Source organism: Nelumbo lutea, chromosome 1 (assembly GCF_056320005.1).
Source record: "Nelumbo lutea isolate HS-2025 chromosome 1, American lotus-T2T, whole genome shotgun sequence".
Classification (NCBI taxonomy): Eukaryota; Viridiplantae; Streptophyta; class Magnoliopsida; order Proteales; family Nelumbonaceae; genus Nelumbo; species Nelumbo lutea.
In genome coordinates, this window is record NC_142684.1 from 23,312,436 (window position 1) to 23,339,367 (window position 26,932).

General features: G+C 38.6%; 1 protein-coding gene across 10 annotated transcripts in view; it reads left to right on the forward strand.

The window, feature by feature from the left end:
• Window positions 1–13,144, forward strand: part of LOC148873945 (putative L-ascorbate peroxidase 6, chloroplastic/mitochondrial) — an 81,837-nt gene extending 68,693 nt beyond the window's left edge. For 3 of the 10 annotated variants that reach the window (XR_016105683.1, XR_016105679.1, XR_016105680.1), the window contains 4 exons: window positions 8,913–8,987; window positions 9,500–9,858; window positions 9,984–10,127; window positions 12,843–13,144. Coding sequence is in view for 4 of the 10 variants with exons in the window: in XM_088966398.1 (XP_088822524.1) it covers window positions 8,913–8,987; window positions 9,500–9,652 (228 nt within the window). In the remaining 6 variants the exon portion in view is untranslated. Of the gene's footprint in view, window positions 1–8,912; window positions 8,988–9,499; window positions 10,150–12,842 lie in introns of those variants that run through there. The other 7 variants (XR_016105684.1, XM_088966399.1, XM_088966401.1 and 4 more) reach the window with 3 other exon arrangements.
• Window positions 13,145–26,932: the final 13,788 nt, after the last annotated feature.

Sequence of the window (26,932 nt, forward strand, 5' to 3'; positions counted from 1 at the left end):
TTCTTTCAGTGGTATCAGAGCCACAGGTTCGAATCTTGAACCAAAAGAAAATCAGATCTGACCCTGCGCAGATGGATAGAAGGTGTTCTTTCAAGATTTGCGCAGATTGTTCTTTATTTATTTTGATTTAATGGACAGTTCGAACCTGGAGATCACAGTGCAGATTTGGCGCAGATAGTCTGCGCACCCTCTTTCTTTCTATTTATTTATATTCGGTTTGTAAATAATTTTTTTTTTAGACTGAATGTATAGGATTTGATCAAGAATGTAATTAATAGAAATAGGATTTCTGTTATTTTTTCTTGATTAAAGAAGAAGGAAGAATAAGGCGGCGTTGGAGATTTGCAGTTGGAGAAATCGCTTTCTGCGATTTGCAGTTTGTGAAACTGTAACCCTTGTGATTAACCTCTGTTTTGCAGGTGGTGCGAACAGTCCATAGTTTGATTTGTGATTGTTTGAAATCAAAATTATTAATTTCAGATCTTTCATGAATTAATTCTTGAATTGAAAATCAGTTTTGGATCCTCTCGGACTAGATTGGACCAAAACTGTTTGGACCGAATCTGGGGTTCGATAGGGACTGTTTTTCAGTCTGTATTTCTCACACTTGCTGTTCCAAATCTGATGTTCAATTACAGGGATTAATTCGGCCCACCTGTAAAGCCCAGTTTTAAAGGGTTAAAACTACAAAAGGCCCATTACCGTGAGATAAGTTGTATGGGCCGAACTGCTATCTGCGATTCAGCCCATACACCTAGTAGTCATTAATTGTTAATGACTTAGATTTTAAATGGGCTATTCAATGGGCTTTACAGCAGTTAATTGATTGGATTAATTCCTCCTTTACATGTGATGTTTGGATGTTTGATGTGCTGCGACCATGGGCCATAAGTACTTGGCCCATGAAGACTCGTTAGTGGCTCTTGCGCACACCATGGCTAAATGCACATCATTGCCATGGTGTCCTTCAAGGTCATTGGATGACCCCTCTTTGCTTGGTGGGCCCCACAACCCTGAAAAGGGATGCGTACGGAACCCCTAGCTGATTAAGGCCCACCAGAAATCTGACTTTATGAAAGTCAGTGGGAGCCACTCTGGTTTGACCTAAATTAAAACTAGGGCGTTTTTTTTTTTTTTTGTTCCCTCCAGCAAATATGAATGCATGTGATAGGGAGACCCATATGATGGACTCTCTAAAGGCCTTCCGTCATTAGCACAATGATGGGTCCTTCAGTAATGAGGAAACGCACCATAAAATTGGGCTATCCATTTGTTGTTGGATCTATTAGAGTGTTTCATAAGATGATAGGGGCGTCATAGACCGATGTGGGAGGGGCTTCACCAGAAAATGGGAACTCTCTCACGGTACCTTGGCGTAACCTGAATATGATGGGTGTGCACTCACTGGACAGAAAGGTTTACCTGAAAACGGCTCTGAACATTGTCTGACAGAGGCCAAAAGGAAACTCATTTGATGAGTGGATATGATCCGTCACAGAAAGGTGGTGGGGTTATGCAGCTGAAACAGTTGGCTTCACGCACCCCATGTGATTTCCCACATTTCCAGAGACATTTCGTCGTCTCCGTCACTGAGAAAGGAGGGAAATCTCAAAGATGAACAAATGGGAATGGAACATAGATTAAAAGCCATATCTATGTAGGTAACATGAATCAAACTAAGGTTGTGGACTAATGATTTTGCTATTTTATCAGAAAATGGCAAACAGCCAATTTGCAAAGCTTCTAGACGATAACAAGCTTAAGGGCCCAAACTATGCCGACTGGTACAGAAATCTTATGCTGGTCCTAACTTCCGAAAAGTTAGACAAGGTAGTGAAAAATCCTGCCCCGGAACGTCCGAGTGATAGGGCTTCTGAGGCCCGTAGGAGGGACTACCAAGAGTGGGAGGATAAAAACTCCCTAGCCCGATGCTTTGTCGTTGCCTCATTAGACAACTCAATACAGAGGCAGTTCGATCAGATCGAACTAGCCAAGGACATATTGGACAGTCTAAGAACAATGTATGAAGAGCAGAACCGTTCTACTCGACAGAAGGTCCTGAAATTGTTCATGACCGCGCAGATGACCAAAGGGCAGAAAGTTCATGACCATTGTCTTCGGATGATGGGATACATTAACGAACTTGAAGCTCTTGGATCCGGGCTAGATCTTGGCACGCAAGTGGATGCCATCCTCAATTCTTTGCCCTCTTCCTTCAATGCGTTCACAATGAACTACAATATGAATAAGCTGAATGTCAACGTCCAGGAACTCAGCAATATGTTGTAGAGAGCCGAGGATCTACTCAAGAAGGATGATCCTGTGGTTATGCTTGCTGAAGTTAACAAATCAGGCAAGAAAAAGAGAAAGGCAAAGAAGCCCCAGAAGAAAACTACCAAACCTAAGAAGCAGAAGAAGAACAAGGCATCTGATGTCTGTCACTTCTGCAAGCAGACCGGCCACTGGAAGAGGAATTGTCCTGCCTATCTGGAATCTAAGAAAGGTAACATCGAAACTTGTGTCATAGGAACTAACATGTTAGTTACTTCTGTGTCCTGGTGTGTTGACTCCGGGGCTTCAACTCATGCGTGTAACTCACTGCAGGGGTTCAAAGTTAGCAGAAGGTTGAGTGAAGGTGAAGTGACATTATTCTTGGGAACAACTGCAAGTGTTGCAGCAGCGGCAATAGGAATCGTAGAATTAGTTTTTAAAGAAGGAATGCTTGTACTTAAAGATTGTCTTTATGTACAGAACTTGAGAAGAAATTTAATTTCTGTTTCAAAACTGTGTGCTGATGGATATACTATTTATTTTAATAATGTGATTACTGTTAAACGGAATAATAAATTCATCGCATGCGGGGAACAAGAGAACGGTTTCTATGTTCTACATCCTTCTCTGGAAACTAACTTAACCGAAACTACGTCGGTCGAAAATCCCAAGAAAAGGAATCGTGATACAGTAAGTCCCACGTGCCTCTGGCATTACCGACTTGGCCATATCGGTATTGACCGAATCACAAGGCTGGTAAAGGATGGTCCTTTGGATTTTCTAACTGTAGAAAATCTTCCCACTTGTGAACCTTGCCTTCAAGGTAAGATGTCTAAGCGGCCATTTGACGGTAAGCCTGAAAGATCTGAAGGCACACTTGACCTAATACATACTGATGTATGTGGTCCCCTGAGTATTAGGACACGGAATCAACACGTGTACTTCATCACCTTTACAGATGATTTTTCACGATATGGTTACGTGTACCTAATGAGACATAAGTCTGAATCATTTGAAAAGTTCAAAGAGTTCAGACAGGAAGTCGAGAAACAGTTAGGGAGAGAAATTAAGGCCCTTCGATCAGATCGAGGTGGCGAGTATCTCTCTGACGAATTCAGGGACTACTTAAAGGTCAATGGGATAGTGTCACAATTAGCTCCTCCTGCTACACCTCAACTCAACGGTGTTTCAGAGAGGAGGAATAGGACCTTGTTAGACATGGTCCGGTCACTTCTCGTACGCTCACAATTACCCACATCCTTTTGGGGATACGCATTAGAGACTGCTATCTACGTGCTGAATCGGGTTCCAACCAAATCAGTTCCGAAAACTCCATATGAACTTTGGACCGGAAGGAAGCCAAGTGTAAGACACTTGAAGATTTGGGGTTGTCCTGCACACGTTAAAAGAACAAGTGCGGACAAGTTGGAATCTAAAACCAGTCGTTGCTTGTTTATAGGCTACCCAAAGGATTCGGTGGGTTATCTATTCTATGACCCGAGTGAGCAGAAAGTGTTCTGCAGTCGAAACGCCCAATTCTTAGAATCCGATTACATCCTGGACACCCATCGTCAGGAAATAGTTCTTGATGAGGAGAGCTCAGGAGCAGTGGGAGATGTCCCACAAATTCCAGGTAATGACCAACCTAGAAGAACCACCCGGGTATCCAGACCACCAGTCCGATATGGTTATGACCAGGATAGTTACCTGGTGGAAACCTTGACTAGTGAAGAGGATCCCGTGACTTACGCGGAAGCTATGTTAGACATAGACTCCTAGAAGTGGGTGGAGGCCATGAGAGCTGAAATGGACTCAATGGAGACCAATGGAGTCTGGACTCTAGTGGATCCGCCCCCCGGGGTAAAAGCAATTGGTTGCAAATGGATCTACAAGAGGAAGAAGGACCCCGATGGCAGGATTGAGACCTTTAAAGCTCGCTTGGTGGCGAAAAGGTATACTCAGAAAGAAAGCATCGACTATGAGGAAACCTTTTCGCCCGTGGCCATGCTTAAATCCATTAGGATCCTGCTAGCTGTAGCAGCGTACCATGACTACGAGATTTGGCAAATGGATGTCAAAACCGCGTTCCTGAATGGAGATCTTAGTGAAGATATCTACATGCAGCAGCCGCAAGGTTTCATTGCTGCTGGTCAGGAGCACATGGTATGTAAACTTAATAGATCCATTTATGGACTTAAGCAGGCTTCTAGGAGTTGGAACATCCGTTTTGATTCTGCAGTCAAAACGTTTGACTTTGAGCAGAATCCGGATGAGCCCTGTGTTTACAAGAAGTCCAGTGGGGATAAGATCACCTTTTTGGTGTTGTACGTGGACGATATCCTACTCATTGGGAATGATGTAGGAATGTTGACTTTGGTCAAGGTATGGCTATCACAGCAGTTCTCCATGAAAGATCTTGGAGAAGCTTCATACATACTGGGTCTTCGACTCTATAGAGATAGATCGAAGCGGATAATTGGATTATCCCAGGCTGCTTATATTGACAAAATTGTCAAGAGGTACAGCATGGAGAACTCCAAGAAAGGAAACGTTCCTTTCAGGCACGGAGTCACTCTCTCCAAGAAGATGTCTCTCAAGACTTCTGAGGAGATTGAGAGCATGAGAGACGTTCCCTATGCCTCAGCCGTAGGGAGCATCATGTATGCCATGCTGTGCACTCGCCCTGACATTGCTCAGGCGGTGAGTGTGGTAAGCAGATTCCAGGCAAACCCAGGGCAGGAGCATTGGACTGCTGTGAAGAACATACTCAAATACCTTCGAAGGACAAAAGAGTTTTGTCTGGTATTCGATGGTAGTTCACTGCAAGTTCTAGGGTATACCGATGCCGATTTCTAGTCGGATCTGGATGATAGAAAGTCTACATCTGGGTATGTTTTCACGATAGGATCGTGTGCTGTTTGCTGGAAAAGCAGCAAACAGGGGTCCACTGCAGACTCCACAACCGAGGCCGAGTACATTGCCACAAGTGAAGCTGCCAAGGAAGCCGTGTGGATGAAGAAGTTCATACACGAATTGGGAGTGATTCCATCCAGCACATCTCCCATCCCGTTGTTGTGTGACAACAATGGAGCGATCGCCCAGGCTAAAGAACCTCGGGCTCACTCGAAGTTGAAGCACATCGAGAGAAAGCACCATGTACTACGGGAGATCGTTGGTAGAGGGGACGTCCTGATTCAGAAGGTAGCATCATCGGATAATGTGGCAGACCCATTGACTAAGCCACTGACACAGAAGGTGTTTGAGAAACACGTGGAAAGTATGGGACTCCGGCTTGTACCAGATTGGACCTAAGTGCAAGTGGGAGCTGTTAGACAGTTTTTGTATGCCCTTAGCTTCAATCTGATTTGATGTACTTTTGTTATTTAGTGGAAATAAATAAAGTGCATGTTTGATTCATGTTGTTTGGTTTAATTCTGTGTAAAACCCTAAAACTGGACATTTATAGAGACTCGTGTTAGTTTTAAATGTTCACAGCCGTTGGATAAGTCTGGGGAGATTTATCCTGCCAATGCTGATACTGGTGTGCCACCAAGTGTTGGGATGGCCTGTCTCAGCCACCAGGGTAAGACCCGAGGCACATGCAGTATGGGATTACTTGAATCCTTGAACTGGACCAGATTTCCAGTATTGCCCTGGACCTTGGAGATAGATGGGCAAAACTGAAAAGTTACACCTGACCCCTAGACTCGATTATGACACTTCACTAGGTGTTGGATCAGGCTGCCTTTGATATGCCAATCAGTGAGATCCTTAGCGGGGATCAAAACCTGGGTATGTTGGGGTAGTTTGAGAATTCATCTGAGTGGGTGATCATAGTGACAGAATCAGCCACTTTGTCGGACAAAGGGTAATGATCGGAATTGCACTCTCTCTGATGGAAACCAAACTGCCAGTAGTTGATTTCAATCGTTGGAATTTTGTTTTGCAAAATTAATATATTTATATATATATGTACGGTTTCGAATTGTTTGCAGCCGAGGGAGAGGTCCTCTCTTGTCGGGCAGTGCTTGATCATTAAGGGCTGAGAGGTTAAGTGTAAGATCATTGAGGATAATACCTGATGGGCTAATCTTGCACCTGCCCACAGTCCCTGGGTTTTTATAAGATGACTTGGCCCAGGGACCACTTAATGTAAGTGTTGGGCCCATAGGGTCCATATGATGGACTCAAGGGGTTCATTGAGTTTTTCAGTGAATTCGGCCGGGCCTTGTATTAAAGGCTGGGCCGAACCCATGTGGCTGGTGTGTAGATCAATGATTGGGTCCCACGCCATACAAAGAAGCCCAACTGGGCAGCGGATTGGAAAGTAATTAGACACTGAACACTTAATGGGCCAGAAGCCCATTTCGAGGTGGGCTGATATGATCACCCATCCTTGGGGTGAATCTGAGATTAATGTTAGTAAAAGGATTGGGCCTTTATCCTTATCCACTCTTGGAGACCAAATTCAAATTAGATTTGAATCTGGTAACCTCCTGATAAGATCAGGAATAAGCTAACTTTATCTGCAGATAGGATTAAGATTATCCCCTATCCAAATACTGATTTGGATTGGGATAAATCCTAATTAGGAGGATTCTTAATCAAGAAGAAAGGAGGAGAAACCCTAACCAAGAAAGAGAAATATCAGGTTTCGAACCACCTTGAAGAGATATAGGATATCTCCTGCGAATTGAGATAGGATCTCATTCATACTCCAGAAAAGAAAAAAGCAGTTCAGCCTTTTCGCCTTTAGAGTTCTCCTCCTGCCGCCGCCATATGTTTTTGCAAGATTAGATCTTTGCAGAAAAGAACGTCAAGAAATCTGTTCTTGACATTAGTCTTGCAACAAAGACTAAAAGGATTCAGTGTTTAGTGTTTCCAGAGGATTCTTGTGAAGGATCCAGTGTGTAGGACGCACCCTGCTGGTTCTGTTCCATCCACAGCTGTGTCATCTTCAGCAGGAACGGATCTTGGAGCATTCTTTGGGCGTGAACACCAACTTTGGGAGATACTGCTTCCCCGGATCAGGTTATTCCTCCCATTTATCTTTTGGTACAGATCTGGTTTGATTATGGTTCAAGTAGGATCCTTGAATATTGTATTCTAAACTTAGGGAATATGATTCCCAGTTGGGAGAAGGTAGGAAATTTTTTGAAATTCGCCCACCCATTCCGCAACATTTTTGGCGTCCATTAGATGGATCCTACCATTCTTTCAAAACCGACTTAAACACCTATGGAATCAAATGTCAAGTTGAGTACTGATGCAGGTGAAGAGTTTGAAGATTCTGGAAAGTATAGGAGGTTGGTGGGTAAGTTAAAGTACTTGACTATTACTCGGCCAGATATATCATTTGCAGTAAGTTTGGTGAGTCAGCTTATGCAACATCCTCGGGTTCCATATTGGGATGCAATTATAAGGATTGTTAGATACTTGAAGGGAGCTCCAAGCCGTGATTGTTATACAAGAGTGGAGGAACTCTTAAGATAGAGGGGTACACAGATGCTGATTTGGCCGGATTTATGTCTGACAGGAGATCCACTACAGGGTATTGTACCTTCCTTGGTGGCAATCTAGTGGCTTGGAAGAGCAAGAAACACTGTAGTAGCAAGAAGTTGAATATAGGGCCATGGCTCATACTACATGTGAACTAGTGTGGCTGAAAGCCTTTTGTAGGAGATGGGGTTCTTAGTCGACAAGCCTATACTCTCCAGCTTGAGGGGGAGTGTTAGAGTTGGCAATATAACGTTAGTTTGGTCATTTGTCTTTTTAATTAAAGATGAGTTCTCTATTTTGTATGTGTTTAAGTTGTGTCCCATACTCAATGAGGGACAGAGTTGTCTTTTGCATTCTAATGCAAAAATTATAAATATAAGATGGGTCGGGTGAGAGTAACTGATTTTCTTTTCTCTCTCGCCGAACCCTTTCTTTCTCTCCTCTCTTCTTTCTCTTCTTCTTATTCTTTCTTTCTTTCTTACTTCAGACCTAGGACTGACCTAGTGTTAATCGAACCATTCACACTTATCATCTTATAAGCTAATTGATTGTGAGGGAGAGGTTACTTTTCTTCTTCTTTTCTCATTCTTTTCTTCTCTGCTGTTAAATTAAGTCTAAGATCTATTGACATGTTTTATAATCTCTGTGCGTATGTGTTTGTGTTTCTATCTCTTTATGTCTCTTTCTGTCAATTATGGGTGTTGTTATTTTGGTGTTACCTTACATCCTTTAGATGGGGACCATTGGTAGCATAAATAGTAAACTTTGGGTTGACAAGAATGAGAATACGGGTTAAGACTGAGATTGCCACTTTGTGCAAAAACACCTGATGTAGTCTGTATCCAGTCTATCCCTTCCGAGGCCTGGATGATTGGGACCACCTTTGGGTATTGACATTTTTTTGACATCGTTTACATGTTTGTATTTACTCTTGACTAGAATGTCCGCATTCAGCCTAGTAGTATTTATCTACCCAGGACGTCTAATATCCTTGCAATGTGCCTTAAATAAAAAGAAAAAAAAAAGTTCTTATGGTCCTCCAACTTTCTCTTGGTGTAAAATAGTTGTTTCTTCTTTGTTGTTTTGTTTGTGCTTTAGTTCTAATAGCACCTAACTTAATCCAAATAAATTTCTTCATACAGGGTTTTTCAATTGATGGTGGCCCTGCGAAGGTCGCACCAGAAAAATTCGTTGCAGCCAAGTACTCATATGGAAAGGTTATAAGCAATCAAAACTTTATTTACCTTTTGGCCACTGATTAAAGGAAAAAAGAAAGAATAAATTTATACCTACCATCCTTATTTGTTAGTCATTAAAGATACTAGTGTAAGATCATGTGCTATGCACATGTGCAAAAAAATATTACCCATATATGATATACATATGGTATTTGATTTAACTTTTATGGGCTCTACAAAACCCAAGGCAAGTATCCACTTTTTTTTTTTTCTTTTTATCATAAAAAAAGATTTTGCATTTCCAAAAAAAGATATTTTGGATATCCTTGAAACCCTCTGAATATATATTTATACATGCATAATGCTTTTTGGTTATTCACCCTTCTGGTTTGCTGCATGCTTAATAAACAAGAATCCTGTTTTATTGTGCTGCGTTTTTATAACAACACAAGATGAAGCTATTTCCAAACCATGTGAACCACACCTAAAAGCTTGGAAGTTTGAAGGAGAAAACAATTAGCGCCAATAAATGTTACATATTTGAATTGCAGAGAGAGCTCTCGGATTCTATGAAGCAGAAGATTCGTGCAGAGTATGAAGCAATTGGAGGCAGCCCAGATAAACCTCTTCAGTCAAACTATTTCTTAAATATCATGATAGTGATTGCTGTCTTGGCTCTTTTGGCATCTCTAGTTGTAAACTAGATTTTTTTTGCCTTCTCGTTTGGTTTTATAATCCATGCCATGCTTTTATAGTTAATCTCTGCAATCCCATGCTCTGCTGGGGGGTGAAAGTTTCAAGGTGATTTATTCCACTGTTGGAAAGCCGAGACTCGGATTCAGTTTGCCTGACCCACTAAACTGAGGCATTTAAATTGGCAAGTCAATTGCATCGCAATTCAATTCACTTGGTAATAATTACTTCTCTGAAATGGTTTAAGGGATCTTAAACAAGACCAAATATGGAGCGGTGGCCCTGGTGGAGTATTAAATATTTAATCAAAAGTTTTTTCTCAATTTGTTGGTTTTCTTCCAGGGATGGCAATAGGGCAGGTTAATTCGATAACCATCCCTACCTACTCTAGTTATGGCATTTGCTGCTAATTGGATCGGTCAGGTTAACATTGAGATTGTGGCATTGAATTGGACCTAGTTCAATTTTCTTCGTATATCTATGAAGGCACCTCTCTTGTTCTCTTGCATTTCTTATTTCCTTACTATTATTTCTTTAAGGTTTTCTGCATCTCTATCTTTTTGTTTGTTGGTAAATTTTCTATATGCCTATCAATGTATCAAAAGCCAATAGCTGTCTAGGTTGTGGATCAAATGGTTCCCTGAGTTCACCCAGTTATCATCATCTAAGTCTAGTACCAAATATATGAGGTTGGCCACATGAATCCTATAGAGAACACTGATGTGGGCCCCACAGGTATGTTCCCACTGTGTTCGTAGGGTAGAATGTGTTCTAATCATCATAGGGTTAGCTGGTTATTTCAATTGTTATTTATTTCAGTTTTATTTTGTTCTATTTGTTATGTAAATACTAAGGGCAGATTTGTCGTTTCCATGTAATGAGGATAACCTATAAATACTAAATAGAAGTGGCGGCAGCAGAACATTCAGATTTTGTCCCTCCTTTCATCCCTTTGTGGTCTACAGTTCTCTCTTCTCTTTCTCTTCTCTTCTCTACATTTTCCTTCTATTTTCGAACCTGAAATCTATTAGGGTTCAAGGTGGATAGCAGTCTTGAACTTCTACTTGGTATCAGAGCAAGGTTAGGGTTTCTCATGTGAGTCTAATCCAACCGACCACATGAGAACCATCTAGGGCTGGAAGCTGAGAAAGTAGAGTTCGTTGACTGATTCTTGGAGATCACTAGAGGGTTTAGCAGCTGTTGAAGACTTCCCACGGTTGCAAAGTGTTGGTGATCAGGAAGAATCAGAGAAGGCTAGGGTTCGGATAACCTTGGAAGGCAGCGAACAGCATTCTCTTGTAAATTATTTTATTTTCTAAGAGAAGTACTATCAGAGAAGATAGGTTGGACCTATCTAGAAAGGACAATCGAACCATTCTAGGGTTTTCTTCTTTCTATTCTCTAGGGTCTGATATTGATCTTGCGGCAAACCTTACTAATCTTGCTGCAAACCCTACTGCTGGGCCAAGCCTTATGATCTACCTGTGAAGCTCTTCTTAAGTTTTTTTCTTAGTATTGATCAGTTTTAGGGTTTCATATTAACCCTATTACAAGTCTTATCTATATGGTACTGCTTGGAATGTGCGGCTGAGAATTTTTTTGTAAGGACTGATTAAAACCCTAATTCTAGTTCAGCATATCAAAGCTTTTAAGGGGAGAAAGTTGTACGGACTATTGCTGTTGTATTTGCTAATTGGTTTTAGATTAGATTTTTACTGGTTTCATGCACATATACCGTGAATACAGATTAGTTCTATATTGATTTTTTATTGTGATTAATAGTTTAAGTGTTGTTCTTCGACTGTAGTAACCCTAATTTTTGAGACTATTGGTTCTTGAACAAAATGGAATTTAAAAATAAGGCAGAATGTAGTTTTGGGAACAACAGTTCTGGTAGTGTTTTTTATACAGGTTTTTAGATTACAACCGTAAGATTTGATGGATCAAACTATTTGGAATGGGCCCAATCAATCATGATGGCTATTGGGGGAAGGGGTAAATTAGGATATCTCTTGAGAGATGTGAAAGAACCTTCAAAGGGAAACCCCATGTATACCAAGTGGGTCCAAGAAAACTACTTGGTTATGACATGGCTGTATAATTTTATGCAACCTCATATTAGTCGAAATTACCTGTGGGCAAAGACAGCCAATGAGATATGGGATGTTATGAAAGAAACTTATTCCCAACCCCTTAATGTTGCCAGAGCTTATGAATTAAAATGTGAAGTGAACACTCTTAAACAATGAGAGAAATTGGTTTCGGTCTACTTCTCTACCTTGAAGTCCCTATGACATGAGATTGATCACTTAGAGACTCTTGAGTGGGAAAGTCCCAAAGATGCACAGACCCATAAAAAACAAGTCGAGACAAACAGGGTGTTTGAGTTTCTGGCAGTTCTGAATTCAGAGTATGATATTGTGTAACAACAGATATTGACCAGAGATAGTGTGACTCTCTCCCAGGCATACTCCTTAGTGAATAGTGAAGAGACCAGGAGAAAAGTCATGATGCAACCCTAGCCTCTTACACTAGCCCTTGTAACTGTTAAACCCAAATCAGGAGGTAATTCAAAAAGGGACAGGAAGAAGGAAGATAAAAGAGATGTGGTATGTGAGCATTGTAAGAAACCCAAACACACAAAAGAAACATGTTGGAAACTGCATCCTCATTTGGTCCCGACAAAGTTGAGAAGCAAGAAGGATAATGCTCATGTGGCCGTGAACACTGATTTAGCATCCTCATATGGCACAAGAGGCACACGTTTAGAGACCTTAGCTGCAAATCGGGCTGCTTTAATATAGTTGGAAAAAGAAGTTGGGAACTCAGCTTAGCCACCGCAGTCACCATCAGCCCCTGCCACATATGCTTTCGCACATTCAGGTACTCGAGCCTTAGCCTATCATGCCTCAGTTTCAGGTACTATTGAACCCTGTTGGGTAATAGATTCAGGGGCATCCGACCATATGACTAGCTTGCCTTCATTGTTTACCACTTATCATTTGTCTTCTGGTAGGGATAAAGTATTTATTGTTGATGGTTCTCTTGTCCCCATTTCTAGCAAGGGTGACATCAAGCTATTGGATACTATCTCCTTGTCCTCTGTCTTGCATGTTCTTAACTAACATTCTTTCAGTTAGTAGTATTACCAAATATATGAACTGCTCAGTAACTTTCTTCCTTGACCGATGTGTTTTTCAGGACTTGGAGACGAAGAAGGTGATTGGAACTGGCCTTAAGACGAATGAGATCTATCTGCTTGGGGAGAGTTCTCGTTGGGAAGAGTCAGTGGATAAGAAGTCACTTGTTTATCAGATTGTGAGTCCGGTTATGCTTTGACATAACCGATTGGGTCATTTGTCTTTCTGGCCCTTAAAGAGTCTGTTTCCTACTTTGTTTGAGTTCGTTGAATTGTCTCAATTCAAATGTGAAAGTTATGAATTTGCTAAGCATTGTAGAAAATCTTATTCATTGAGTAATAAAATGAGTAATAGTTCTTTTGATATTGTGCATACTGATGTTTGGGGGTCATATCATATCCCTTCTATGGGTGGGTATAGATATTTTTTTGTTATTTGTTAATGATCATACTCGATTTTCTTGGGTTTATCTTATGCGTTCACGAGATGAGGTTCCCACCCTGACCAAAAACTTTCACCAAATGATCATAACCCAGTTTGATGCCAATATCAAAGTTCTTATATCTGATAATGCAAAGGAATACTTTGCTAAGCCATTGGCATCTTACCTTCTTAATCATGGGGTTATCCACCAGAGCACTTGTCCTCATACACCTTAACAGAATGGGGTTACAGAAAAGAAGAATAGGCACATCTTGGAGGTGGTTAGAAGTATTATGTTTACCTCCAATGTCCTTATTCGCTTTTGGGGTGATGCTATCATCATGGAGGTATATCTTATTAATAGGGTTCCTTCCTGGGTTCTTGATATGAAATCTCATTTTTCCCTTTTATACCCAAATGAGGAATTGCTTATTGTTCCCCTTAAAATATTTGGTTGTACATGTTTTGTCCAGCTTATCAAACCCCATCACTCCAAATTCGAACCAAGGGCCTCCAAATGCATATTTCTTGGTTATGCACAAACTCAAAAGGGTTATTGTTGCTATGATCCTGTCTCAGGGAAGAAGTTTGTCTCCATGGATGTCACTTTCTTTGAGGAGACACCCTATTATTCTCAGGTTTCTCCTCAGGGGGAGAGTAGTGAGAGTGGGAATTTGGGTCATTTTCTTCAGGGGGAGTGCAGTGAGGGTAGGGTTAATACTTTTGGGGTTGTTCCTTTACCTGTTCCATTGGATGATGAGAACTGCAATAGTGATGGTGGTCAGAGGGATCAGGAGTTGAAAGTCTATCACAGGCGATACAAGCAGGTTGATCCCGATCATCAGTAGTCTAGGCCAGCTCCAACCTCTTCTGTGGCTCCAAGTCCAGGTATTACAGTCCCAGTGCCCACAGAGACTCCTTCCATAGTTTCCACTTCACCTCCTGCAGACGACCTTGACCTTCCCATTGCCGTCCGTAAAGGGAAACGGCATTGCACCACATCTACAGCCCACTGCATTTCCCAATTTTTATCCTATGATCGCCTATCTCCCTCCTACATGTCCTATCTTACTTCCGTTGCCAATGTCCCTATTCGAAGAACAGTGCAAGAAGCCCTATCAGTACCAGAGTGGAAAGGTGCAATACAAGTTGAAATGGATGCCCTGTTGAAAAATAATACCTGATCGCTAGTTGATCTGCCCAAAGGAAAGAAACCAGTTGGATGCAAATGGGTATTTACTGTGAAGCACAATGCGGATGGATCTATTAAGAGGTACAAAGCTCGACTAGTTGCAAAATGGTTCACCCAGACTTATGGTATAAATTACTTGGAGACCTTTGCCCCAGTAGCCAAGATGACCATCATTCGAGTTCTATTATCTCTTAAGGTACAAAGCTCGACTAGTTGCAAAATGGTTCACCCAGACTTATGGTATAAATTACTTGGAGACCTTTGCCCCGGTAGCCAAGATGACCATCATTCGAGTTCTATTATCTCTTAAGGTACAAAGCTCGACTAGTTGCAAAATGGTTCACCCAGACTTATGGTATAAATTACTTGGAGACCTTTGCCCCGGTAGCCAAGATGACCATCATTCGAGTTCTATTATCTCTTGCAGCAAGCCACACTTGGCCTTTGTACCAAATGGACGTTAAAAATGTTTTTCTGAATGGAGACCTGTAGGAAGAGGTTTACATGCGGTTGCCTCCTAGATTCTATGATACAGAGACAGGTAAGAAGGCCTGCTGGCTCAATGAGGCATTGTATGGTTTGAAGCAATCACCTAGATCTTGGTTTGATAGATTCAGACTAGCCATTGGGAAGTTCGGTTATGTATAGGCCCAGTCAGATCATATACTGTTCATCAAGAGGGTGGAGTCCTCTCTGACACTAGTAGTATATGTTGATGATATTATGGTGATAGGAAATGATAGCCATGAGATTGAGTCCCTCAAACAACTCATTCATCAAGAGTTTGAGGTGAAAGATCTTGGTGCACTACGGTATTTTTTGGGTATTAAAGTTGTTAGGTCTAAACGGGGGATCTTTGTCTCTCAGAGGAAATATGTTCTAGATCTGTTGGCGGAAACTGGAAAGTTAGGTGTCAAGCCTACGGATACACCCATTGAACAGAACCACATGATTAGTGCAGAGAGTGGGGAGCCTCTTGAAGACAAAGTTATGTTCTAGCGATTAGTGGGAAAGCTCCTATATCTCTACCTCACTCGGCCAGATATCAATTATGCAGTTAATGTTGTCAGCCAGTACATGCATTCTCCTAGAACCACGCATCTTCTTGCAGTAGAAAGAATATTAGCATACTTGAAGAGATGCCCGGGTAGAGGTATACTGTTCAAGAACAATGACCACATGAAGCTGGAGGTCTATACGGATGCCGATTGGGCTAGGGGTGTTGATGGCAGAAGGTCTACCTCTGGATATTGTGCCCTTGTGGGAGGTAACCTTGTCTCTTGGAAGAGTAAAAAACAGAGTATTTTCTCTTGTTCTAGTGTTGAAGTTGAATATAGGTCAATGGCTAATGGAGTGGCTGAAATTCTATGGCTAAGATCACTACTTGAGGAGTTGGGTATTGAGTACGAGAAGCCCCTAATGCTGTATTGTGATAATCAAGCGGCTATTAATATAGCACACAATCCGGTGCAGCATGACAAAACTAAACATATTGAAGTTGATCGACATTTTGTACGAGAGAGGGTCTCATCACAAGAAGTGTGTCTCCCGTACATCACATCCAACATGTAGCTAGCAGATAGCTTCACCAAAGTTGTATCGAGGAAGAAGCTAGAGGCGGATCTATCCAAGTTGGGAATGATAAACATTTATTCCCAACTTGAGGGGGAGTGTAGAACACTGATGTGGGCCCACAGCTATGGTCCCACTGTGTTCGTAGGGTAGAATGTGTTCTAGTCATCCTAGGGTTAGTTGGTGGTCAGTCGATTATTTCAATTTTATTTTGTTCTATTTGTTATGTAAATACTAAGGGCAGATCTTTCCTTTCCATGTAATGAGCATAACCTATAAATACTAAATAGAAGTGGCGGCGTCAGAACATTTAGATTCTGTTCCTCCTTTCAACCCTTTGTGTTCTATAGTTCTCTCTTCTCTTTCTCTTCTCTTCTCTACATTTTCCTTCTATTTTCGAACCTGAAATCTATTAGGGTTCAAGGCTGATAGCAGTCTTGAACTTCTACTAATCCTATTTCACCATTCCATTTTGTTCAGTGTCATATCCACTATTAAATTGTAGGTGCTTAAATCATTTCTTGTTGCTTCCACCCAAGGCCTTTTTGGTCTGCCTGTCTATTTTAGCCCCTTCAACTCGTAATAGATCATTTTTTTTACAACACCTAGGGAGCTATTAGCCACATGAATCCTATTTCACCATTCCACCTTGTTCAGTGTCATCTCCATCATTGAATTTTGGGAGCTTAAATCATTTCATATTACTTCCTCCCAAGGCCATTTTGGTTTGCTCCCATCTCTTTTAGCCCCTTATATTTGTAATAAAGCATTTTTATCTAACCGGTGTTGTAGATGGCCTCCTATGCACATAACCAAACAAATTAGATCACCTGGTGAAACAATCAAAACCATCCAAAATCTGGGAGCGAGTGAGATGTCTGGTTTACAGGTTTGACCATTTGGGTGAATGACAGTTTGAAAACACTGATTTGTCTATGATTCCATCCAAAGCTATCAAGGTTTTTGGCTGCAGCAATGAAATCCTTGAGCCTTGGTTCCTATTTTTCTTTGCAGTTGACAGGTAATGAGTGTTTCCAGAGGATTCTGAAATTTGATCATCAATCACTACCTGACTACCTGTCAGTCAATGCCTCAATGTATGTAATTGCCTTCTCCTGGTCAATGGTAAGCAGGCGAAGGACTCAAAGATCATATCTCATAGAACCTTTATTTTAAGAGTCCTAAGTCCTAACCTATGGGAAACACTCATGGGGCGCGCTCTGTGGGAAGCAGAGATGTGAATTCGGAAAGTTAAAAGCTGAAGTCATAAGGTCAAGGTGGAATGCATACCAATTGAAGGGGGGTGTCTGGTCACATATCATCCTGGTTTGCTTTTTGATCAGTTCTGTCATCCGTTCCGTGCGAATCCACTTATTTTTGGGATTCTTCTTACTTACACCAACGCAGTTCATAAAAAAGGATTTGCTTGGAAAAGTTAAAGTAGCGTGTTTGAGCTGCAAAAAGGTCCATTGTACGTATTATGGCAAGGGTTTTTATTTATTTATTACTTTTTTGTCTTTTGTATTGGCTTTTTTCTTTGTTTTTTTTAGGTAGTGGGGTATTAGGTTAAGGGATTCATTTTATGATTTTAAGGGTCGTAGTTTTCCAGAAAACGGGGCTTAAAAAAAAGGAAATGACCCATTAAGAACTTTGGTAGTGTTTGAGATTTCAATTCAGTAGAATGATATATTGGCATCTTGTAACATAAATTAGAGCTGTAAATGGATTGCAAAATCAGAATCTGATCCCATTATTGGAAATTTGCTGAAGACCTCATGTTTGAATTTGAATCCTAAGATCGGATTTAATTCAACTCTGTTTAAATTTTTTTAAATATAAAAAGGTTAGAAGTTCATTACTTATCAACTTTTATATATAATAAATTAATATAAATATAATATATTGAATTTATTATATATAAATTCATATATAATATAATATATGAAAAAATATTTTTATGTTTAAATATAACTATATAATTTTTATATATTAGAATCAATAAATATTATGATATAATTGGAATTGGATTTTAATTGTATTGGATGGAGTCAAATCTGGATCTGATCTGATTATTAATCAAATGCAGATTGTAAAATTCAAATCTAATTTAATTATTAATTGAATGCAGATTTGCAAAGTTCAAATCCAATCTAATTCATAAATACATCATCTGAATCCAAGATAATCAGATGGATGTTGGATTAGACCAGAGTTTCAATATCATTAATAGGCTTACACAAAATCATAAAACTATGGTTTTGTTTTTAAATGTTACATTTTTTTTCAAAAAAAAATAAGGGCATTTTTCTAAAAGAGTATGGCTCCTAATAAAAAGTCATAAAGAAGTAGAGGATGGCTCATCCTAGGATCCAGCACAACCATTTGGGAAGCTCCCTTTAGGAAGCTATGGGCTTGAGCCTAGGAGTTGGCCCTAACTCCCAAGCCATAAAAACCTATGACCTCTTGCTACATTGGTCTAAGTGGCATCTCTTCCACATAGGATCCCCCCCCCCCCCCAAGTTTAGCCGACTGGTTCCGTCCCCTGCTTCCTTGATCATGACCTGACCACCTTTTGCAATGGTCCCCAAATGGGGCCCACCAAATAAATTCCATACCTAGGCCCATTAGTAGTAGACATATAAGCCTCAGAAGTCAACCTCTGTATTCTCTCATTAAATCCATTCATCTTAACATGTTTGGACTCTTGGGTCGAAATCCTGAAACTAAACTTCAACCAATTCGTGGAGACTGGAGAGTCACTGCAAGTTAACCGGAAGCGGGTGTTTGGGGGGAGATGAGAACTGAATCTAGTTCTCATTTTTCCTTTGAAAGTTTAAAAAGTAAATCTCTCTCTCTCTCTCTCTCTCTCAATAATGCAAAAGTGTTTGGACCATGTCTCCTAGGTCAAAGCATGAGGAGACATGGAGCAACCACGTCTCTGCTCATACCATACTCAAGTCGGAATCATGGCCTGCACAAATATTCGAGGAACACTTGGGATTTTGTTTGATAACTTTGTCCTTGTTGGTGAAATTTACTAATAATTTTACTGGAATCATCTATCCCTCCTTTTGGCATTCCAAAGACTAGGCATTCATGTTGTATCCTCATTCGTTAAACAAGCAAAGAAAAGGGCAGTTAGTTCAAAGTCCAAAGTCTATTTTAATCCATCAAATGTTCTTTTTGTCTCCTAAACGTGATTTCTTTTTTGATCAGGCATTATTTATATAGGAAGATACCAATCACGTATACACTAATCTGTACATGATTTGATTATTCAACAAATGGAGACAAAAAAAAAAAAAAAAAACTATAGATCTACAATGTTCTGTTTGGATTCTGCAAGTGTAATTGGGATCAAGGTTCCAAAGTATTGATTGCAGAGATACACATAAATTGTGTATCATACAATTCAAAGGGATGATACATTTAGTTTTTTTTTTTTTGCAAGTTTCAAGAGTTGAGTCAGGCACATCTCTAAGAAAGGTATTAATCTTCAAAAAGTGGCCAAATGCCTTAGCTCATAGTATTTAGCGTATCGATGAATTAAAAAACTGATACATATCATACAATAATAGGTATTGATGCTTTGAACTTTCATCAGACTGGATGTTCGGACGAAAAGACCCGAGAACCATTCAGTTAATTGGTTCTGTTTCACTTTGAAACTGTTTTTTTTACTAAAAACTGTTGATTAGGTCAGTGATTCGCTGACCTGGGCAGTCAAACAGTTGAATTGTCAACTTAGACAACAGTTTTTGACCATTTTTTATTTTTTCAGTTAGAACGGACTGTCCGTTCAAACCAAACAGTTGAACTGTTTGACCCAAGAACCAGTCCCTAAAATGATTCCCTATCCGATCCAATTTTAAAAACCTTGCTTTGGAATATCAAAACATTGGTCTTGACACAAATTGAACCAAAACCCATACCCGACCCAACCCAACTAAATGGAGATGGGTATTGAACCCACCCTCATATATAGTGCATATATACTCAATTGACCAAATGATACCTTGAAGAAAATTGATGAATAGATGGGAGATCTAGAATGGCTAGACCTTTCAGAAATTGCACTTTTTAGACTTTTTAGTTGCTACTTCTTTTTTATATTTAATTTTCATCATATTTGCAAGGTTCAAAATATCGATATACCTGATATATTGGTAGGGGCATATTGGACAAATCGATATTGTTTTTTTTTTTTTTTTTTAAACCGGTTCAGGGGAGCCAGTTTAGAGCTCATCCACCCCCTAAACCGATCAGACCACAATACACTCACTATAAAAGCGTATCAAAGGGGTTCTGAAACAATACATATCGGGCAATATGAATCGATACGAGCTGATACATGTCGATGCTTTAAACCTTCAATATTTCTACTTTGAATAAAAAATTAAAGTATACTGTAGTCTCCCTCAGAATCTGAAATTAATGAAAACACTGAAAAGGTTGTAGCAACAGCTATAAATTGAAATAGGCAGATGCAGCATATTCCAAGTGTAACATTTTAAGCATGGTTACCATTAATGATCATTAAATACATATTGCGCTAATTGTTAGTTGAAGGCAATTTCTATGGTACCTGAAAAAAAGCTTTTTAGGTACCATATAAATCCGTTTGAAATCTTAAGTTGTAGCAAGTATGGAAACAAAATTGTTTGATTAGATAAACAAGAGAGAGAGAACAATAAAGAATACTAATTATAGGTTATAAGTAGAACCATTATACAGGAAATTTATATTTTTTGATAATAATGGGAAATGTATATTGGCATCTGAATATTTTCTTATTAATTATTTTATGATTATTACAATATTATTTTAAACCTAAGGCTGTGTTTGATTGCAGTACAATTTTATTTGTATTAGTATAAATGCATGGGAGTGCAAATGAAAAGAAGACAAATTCTGATTTAATTTTGTTTTGGATTTCACTTTATTCTGCTTGAGATCTTATTTTATTTCGTTTGTATTTCAATCAAACGAAATAAGATAAATTTTAAAATAAAAATGAATCATAGCAAATCATTTATGTACACTACCATGATTTTGCATCAGTGCAAATAAATCGGCATTACAACCAAACGCAGCATAAAGAAATAAAGTACATTATCATGCTAACCATGGTGTTTTTTGTCAATAAACATTCATGAAATCTATAAATTAACAAAAACGTACCTATATTCAAATCTGTTGGTAACTTATTGGTCCTATGCTTTGAAAGCTACTATCTTCTATGACTAACTTTCTATATAAAAAAAGGACAAAAGAAGAAATTTAAATAAAAGATATTCAACTTACCGTGTCCACAACCATTCATCCATAGACTATTTTTTATGCATTCTGTACAATGTAGTTACTAAAATAAATAGATCTAACATCTTCAACCATTATGACTTTTTCAAACCCCAAAATTTTCTTATTATTTAAGACTTTTTCAAACCCCAAAATTTTATATGTTATGAATGCTACTATTATATGTTAAACTTCAAAAAACAAGATTTCTCAATTTAAAGTCTTTTGAGTTTTGCACAAAGTCCATTTCCAAAACTTGAAAGTTTTTAAATTTTCTCCAGTTCATAAGATAAATGAAATTAAAAGGGTTATTACTGTTCAAAGTGCATTTAATGCCTGTCAATGCTGCTCATGCCATAATCACCATAAAGTTAAATTAACATGAGAGAGAGAGAGAGAGACTAAACAAGTGGTAATTGGTTCACCTAATTAATGCTTGTGTGGTGTTCTAGGTGTGCTTAGCATTTATTATCATTAAATTCACAATGTGCTAGTTGTTATCTGATCAGAAAGTACTTTTTACCCCTAGTTATTGGGTTTTAAATGATTTTTTTCATAGATGCTCTTCTGTAAATTTTGATTAATTGGCATTCCTCTTGTATTTTTTTATAATATTCCTACATTATTAGATTATTTAAAAAGCATGGAATCTTGAATTCTTGATATACACATCTAAACTGCAAATTAAACAAAACCTTAATCAAACCTTTTATTCTAATTATATAGGGACCAATGCAGGCCATTTGGGGTCCTGTCACAGTTCTGAAACTAATGAATATGGGGCATCAATCCCTAAGAGCCTAGGGAACCTATCCTTCTATTCCATAGGAAATTAACCATGCATCCCCAACCACCAAAAAAAATTAAAAAGAAAAGGAAAAAAGAAAAAAAAAATTCTTAAATCTTTCTTATACAATAATTAATCAAGGAGAAAATGGGTTAATTAAGCTTATAACTTTTTCAATTGATTTAGGTAGTTATCAGTCACTACTACATAAAACATAAACAAAACTTCTGTCAAGAATTAAATTATTCCAAAGCATCAGAACCTCATATGACACTGCTAATATTTTAGAGAAGTTTGGTGGGGGAATAGATCAAACCACCATAGAAATAAGACTTGAGCAAGGAATTGAATTCTTTTATTGAGAAGACCTATAGAACCAAAGACTTTGCGCAAAGCCATTGGATGTAAGACAAATATCAGAAATTGAAAATTTTTTATGAGACTATATTTAATATTTAAATATTTTGGTTTTTGTTTATAATTTTATCCTATCATCTTATCTTTTTTCTAAAGATTTAAATTACGATCGAATAATTGATGCATTATTCCAAAGCCTTTAATAAACAACATGGCAATAATTTTTTTTTTTTTGGGGGGGGGGGTGGTTGATAAACATTAACAAACCCCATAAAACAACATAGAAATCCCTAACTAAATTTTGTGGTCTTATGTGTTTTGAATACGACCTACACCTCCTATGGCTAATAATTTTCCTTAAGCTGTGTTTGGTTGAGATGCAATTTTATTTGCACTAGTGCAAATGCATGGGAGTGCAAATGAAAAAAAAAATACAAATTCTCATTTATTCTGCTCTATATCTTAATTTACTTCATTTGTACTAAAATCAAACAAAATAAGTTAAATTTTGAAACAAAAATAAGTCAAAATTTACACTCAATTCATTTGCATTGTCATGGTTTTACATCAATACAAATTTATTTGCATTGCAACCAAACGCAGCCTTAAATTCAATTTCTTGTTAATTAATAAACATTAACAAACTCCACAAAATAACATACAAACCCGTAATTAAATATTGTGGTCATATGTATTTTGAATACTAACTACACCACCTGTGGCTAATAATTTTCCTTTGGAAATGATTGAACTTCAATTTCCATGACTAATCAGCACTTTTTTGTTAATCAATAAACATTCACAAACCCCATAAAATAACATAAAAAATTCCCTAAATTAAATCTTGTGGTCCTAATGTATTTGGAATACTACTTGCATCTCCTAAGCCTAGCTAATTTTCCTTTGAAAAAGATTGAAATTCATTTTCCATGGCTCATCCGGTTTTTATTAATTAATAAACATTAACAAACCCCATAAAATAACATAAACATCGCTAATTAAATATTGTGGCCCTATGTGTTTTGAGTACTACTTGCATCTCCTATGCCTAATTTTCCTTTGAAAAAGATTGAAATTCATTTTCCATGGCTAATTAGGTTTTTTTGTTAATTAATAAACATTAACAAAACCCATAAAGTAACATAACATTTCAATAAACCGTCATCGGTGTAAAAGTACACCGATGACGTTTTACACTAAATTGTAAAAGTGACTGTTGCTTTTTGAAAAATGCAATGGGTGAAGAGTGTAAAGTTTTACATTGATAAAATCAATGTAGTATTTACATCGATAATCAATGTAAAACTTTACATTCGATAGGTTTTACATCGATTATCGACGTAAAACTCCACTCCATCCAAACTTCTGTAAAACTGAACCAGAATGAAGTTTTACGTCAATCATGACTACACTCTCCTTCCAAATGCAAACAAAATCAAACCGGTATAAAGTTTTACACCGTTCTTGATTTACACTGATTCCAAATGCAAACTAATTAAATATTGTGGTCCAATAATTTGAATATTACTTTGCATCTCCTATATAGCTAATTTCTTTTTTTTTTTTTTAATATTGAAATTCAACTCCTACAGACTGGGTTTTTTTAGCTCATTCCAGAGAATGTATTCACTGGAACAAACTGGAAATTTGGAAGCATCCACCAAGTTGGTCTTCATTCAAATTGTTTGAAACCTAGAAACTTTGTTTTTTCTAAGTCTTCAATAATCCATGAAGTTTGAATCGACACCCAAGTTCAAACTTCAAAGAGCCTCTAGCTCTTGGTCTTATCGGCAAAGTTGGATAGAGTATGCAGAACGTACCATGTAATTGGAATATCTTGTCTCAGACCTTCACATAGAGACCAAAAGATTCCAATCCTACTGTAAACGCATGGGATCCAAATGCCAACAGCTGTGGCATACCATTGGTCGTTGCTTTGAAGGGTTAATTGTTGGTTTGTCTCTTTGGTGGGTGAGTCTTCCAACGAGTATAGTTTCATGATTTAGCTTCATTTGGTCTAGTCCCATTCCAAGGTGTTTAGGATTCAAGAAAGTTTCAAACATTTTGATCAAATTCACTCGAGAGGAATATGACCTCACCCAATTGAATAGTATCTTGCACACGCGGCAAAATACAATAGGTATAAACATCGGACCCACTATATTGTAACTCTACAGAAATAATGTAATTCTTTTAATAAATAAAAGTAAAGCACATGCATGCACGCGATACCTGAGAAGTCATTCTGCTCCTTACAGAAGGCGCCTCACACTGATCTCACAGGCTTATCTTACCATGCATTGAAATCATCTCCCCTGTATAATAATGAATAAGTACGGAAAATATTCCAAATGCATGGTGGGATGTGCCTGTGAAGTTGGTGTGAGGTGCCCTATGTGAGGAGCAGATTCGGTCTTCATTATATAAGTGGTAAAAAAATTTTTTAATGATCAAATTAAGCACCTTTGTTGGAATTGGGATCTGCTCTTCACTGGGTGTGCCTCACACCACCGACCTCACAGTCACATCCCACCCAGTATTGAGAACATCTTACCATGGGAAGTAAGCGAGATGTTTCCAATGTGCAGGCAGGACATGCTGAGGTGCGGTTTGTCAGTAGCAGATCTAGACTCCCTTTGTGGGGTTCTGAAGAGTTTGGCTTCTGTCAGGGTAAGTCGTATGCTTGCACCGATCGAGCAGCCCCTTGCAATTTTACATTGAGAATATTTCCCATTGAATAAATCACATAAATATAGAGATATTTCCAACGTAAGGCTGTAAAAGCAAGCTGAACTCGACTCTGAAACTTTCACTGACTTCGGGGTTGCCACGTGGATAGCTGACTTGGCATATCTGAGTCCTTTATTTGATGATTCGAACATTTAGACTTGTCCATAGTCACACTATTGATCAATGTACAAAGGCAGAAACTTGGGTCTACGGCCACAAATACGTGAAAGAATCAGTGTTGTCAGAATTGGACCCGTGAAATTGTACCCCGAAGAACTTTTCAGTTTTTTCTTTGTTTTCATGGGGTTATACAACGGGCCGGGGTACTTTTTTTTATCACACGTACCCACAGCCCGCCGAGATCTTCTATGAATACAGCCGTGTATATCAGGTTATGTAACCAATCACAAGTACTGAATACGCTTATGTTTCATACATATGGAACCCAATGGGCCCATATCCATATGGATCCTTCGTGAATGTTACACTGACATGTTCACTCGTGACACACGTACCTATTCACACATGACACATGTTGGTCTTGTGTATGGAACACTGACATATTTACGTGCTATCGATTATATAATTTGTCATACATGTTTGTAGTCGTAGCAGATTCGGAGTCACAGACCTCCGCCCCACAACCCTAGTGAATGCGAAAATTAATCAGTCAGAGACTTTACCAATTGAGCCCGTTGGCAGCTTCGTTAGGGTTCTGGTTATTTGATGTTTGATGGTTTTTATCAAGGTTTTTAAAATTGATTTGGAGAACGAACCAGTCAGGTTCCCAGGTCGAATGGTTGGACTGTTCGAATCGAACGGTTGACTCATTCTAATAAAAAACTTAAAAAAAATAAAAACAGCCAAAATGGTTTGAATGATTAATCGCCTGAGTCAGTGGTTTGTTGGTCAAAATCAACGATTTTTAACAAAAATCTAATTTTAAGAAAAAATGAAACTGGTTATTTCGGTTCGACTGTCCGATCCGATTCAGTTTTGAAAACCATGGTTCTTATGAAGAGAATGATCTAAGCAGCCAATTAACAAGTAAAACCATGACTCATTGAGCTTTTCGGTTTTCTGTGCAGTCCAAACCAAGATACATTGCCAAGAACAATTGGATCAGGGACCATGGTCAATGGATAAGGATGCAGCATTCCATAGGCCATATATAGTTTTGGTATTTCTTACAACCTAGTACAGGGGAAGCACAGAAATCCTATGATCCTGTGCCACTTATGTTTAGGGGGATGTCAACTTGTCAAGTAAGGCTGTCAATGGGTTGGGTCTGGTACCGGTTCCATTTGGATGACTTCAAATCTGTGCCCCACAACGTCCCACAACACATCCCTTTCCTGTATTGTGAACATCTCCCGATGATAATACTAGTCTTGATGATGTCATCATTATTGGGAGATGTTCCCAATACAGGGCGGGATGTGTTGTGGGGCGCAGATGTGAACTCCATTTGGATTAGGGTAAATTTCTTAAAATATCCCTATTATTTAGTTAATTGACAAATTGTATCCTTATTGTTTAACTATTTTCTTAAATTGTCCCTATTGTTTTTAAGAAATGGCTAAAATTCCTTATTTACTCTTCATCTTCGTTTTTCTGATACACATGCTTTCCGATTCCTGGACATTGGGAAATGCACCCTACAATTTCATCAGTATTTTATGATAAAAGATAAAGATGTAGGAGAGAGAGAGAGTAAAAAATAAAAGAATGGTTATATTATTTGACCTATCGACCAGGCTAAGATAGATACAATATATATATACACAAAGAT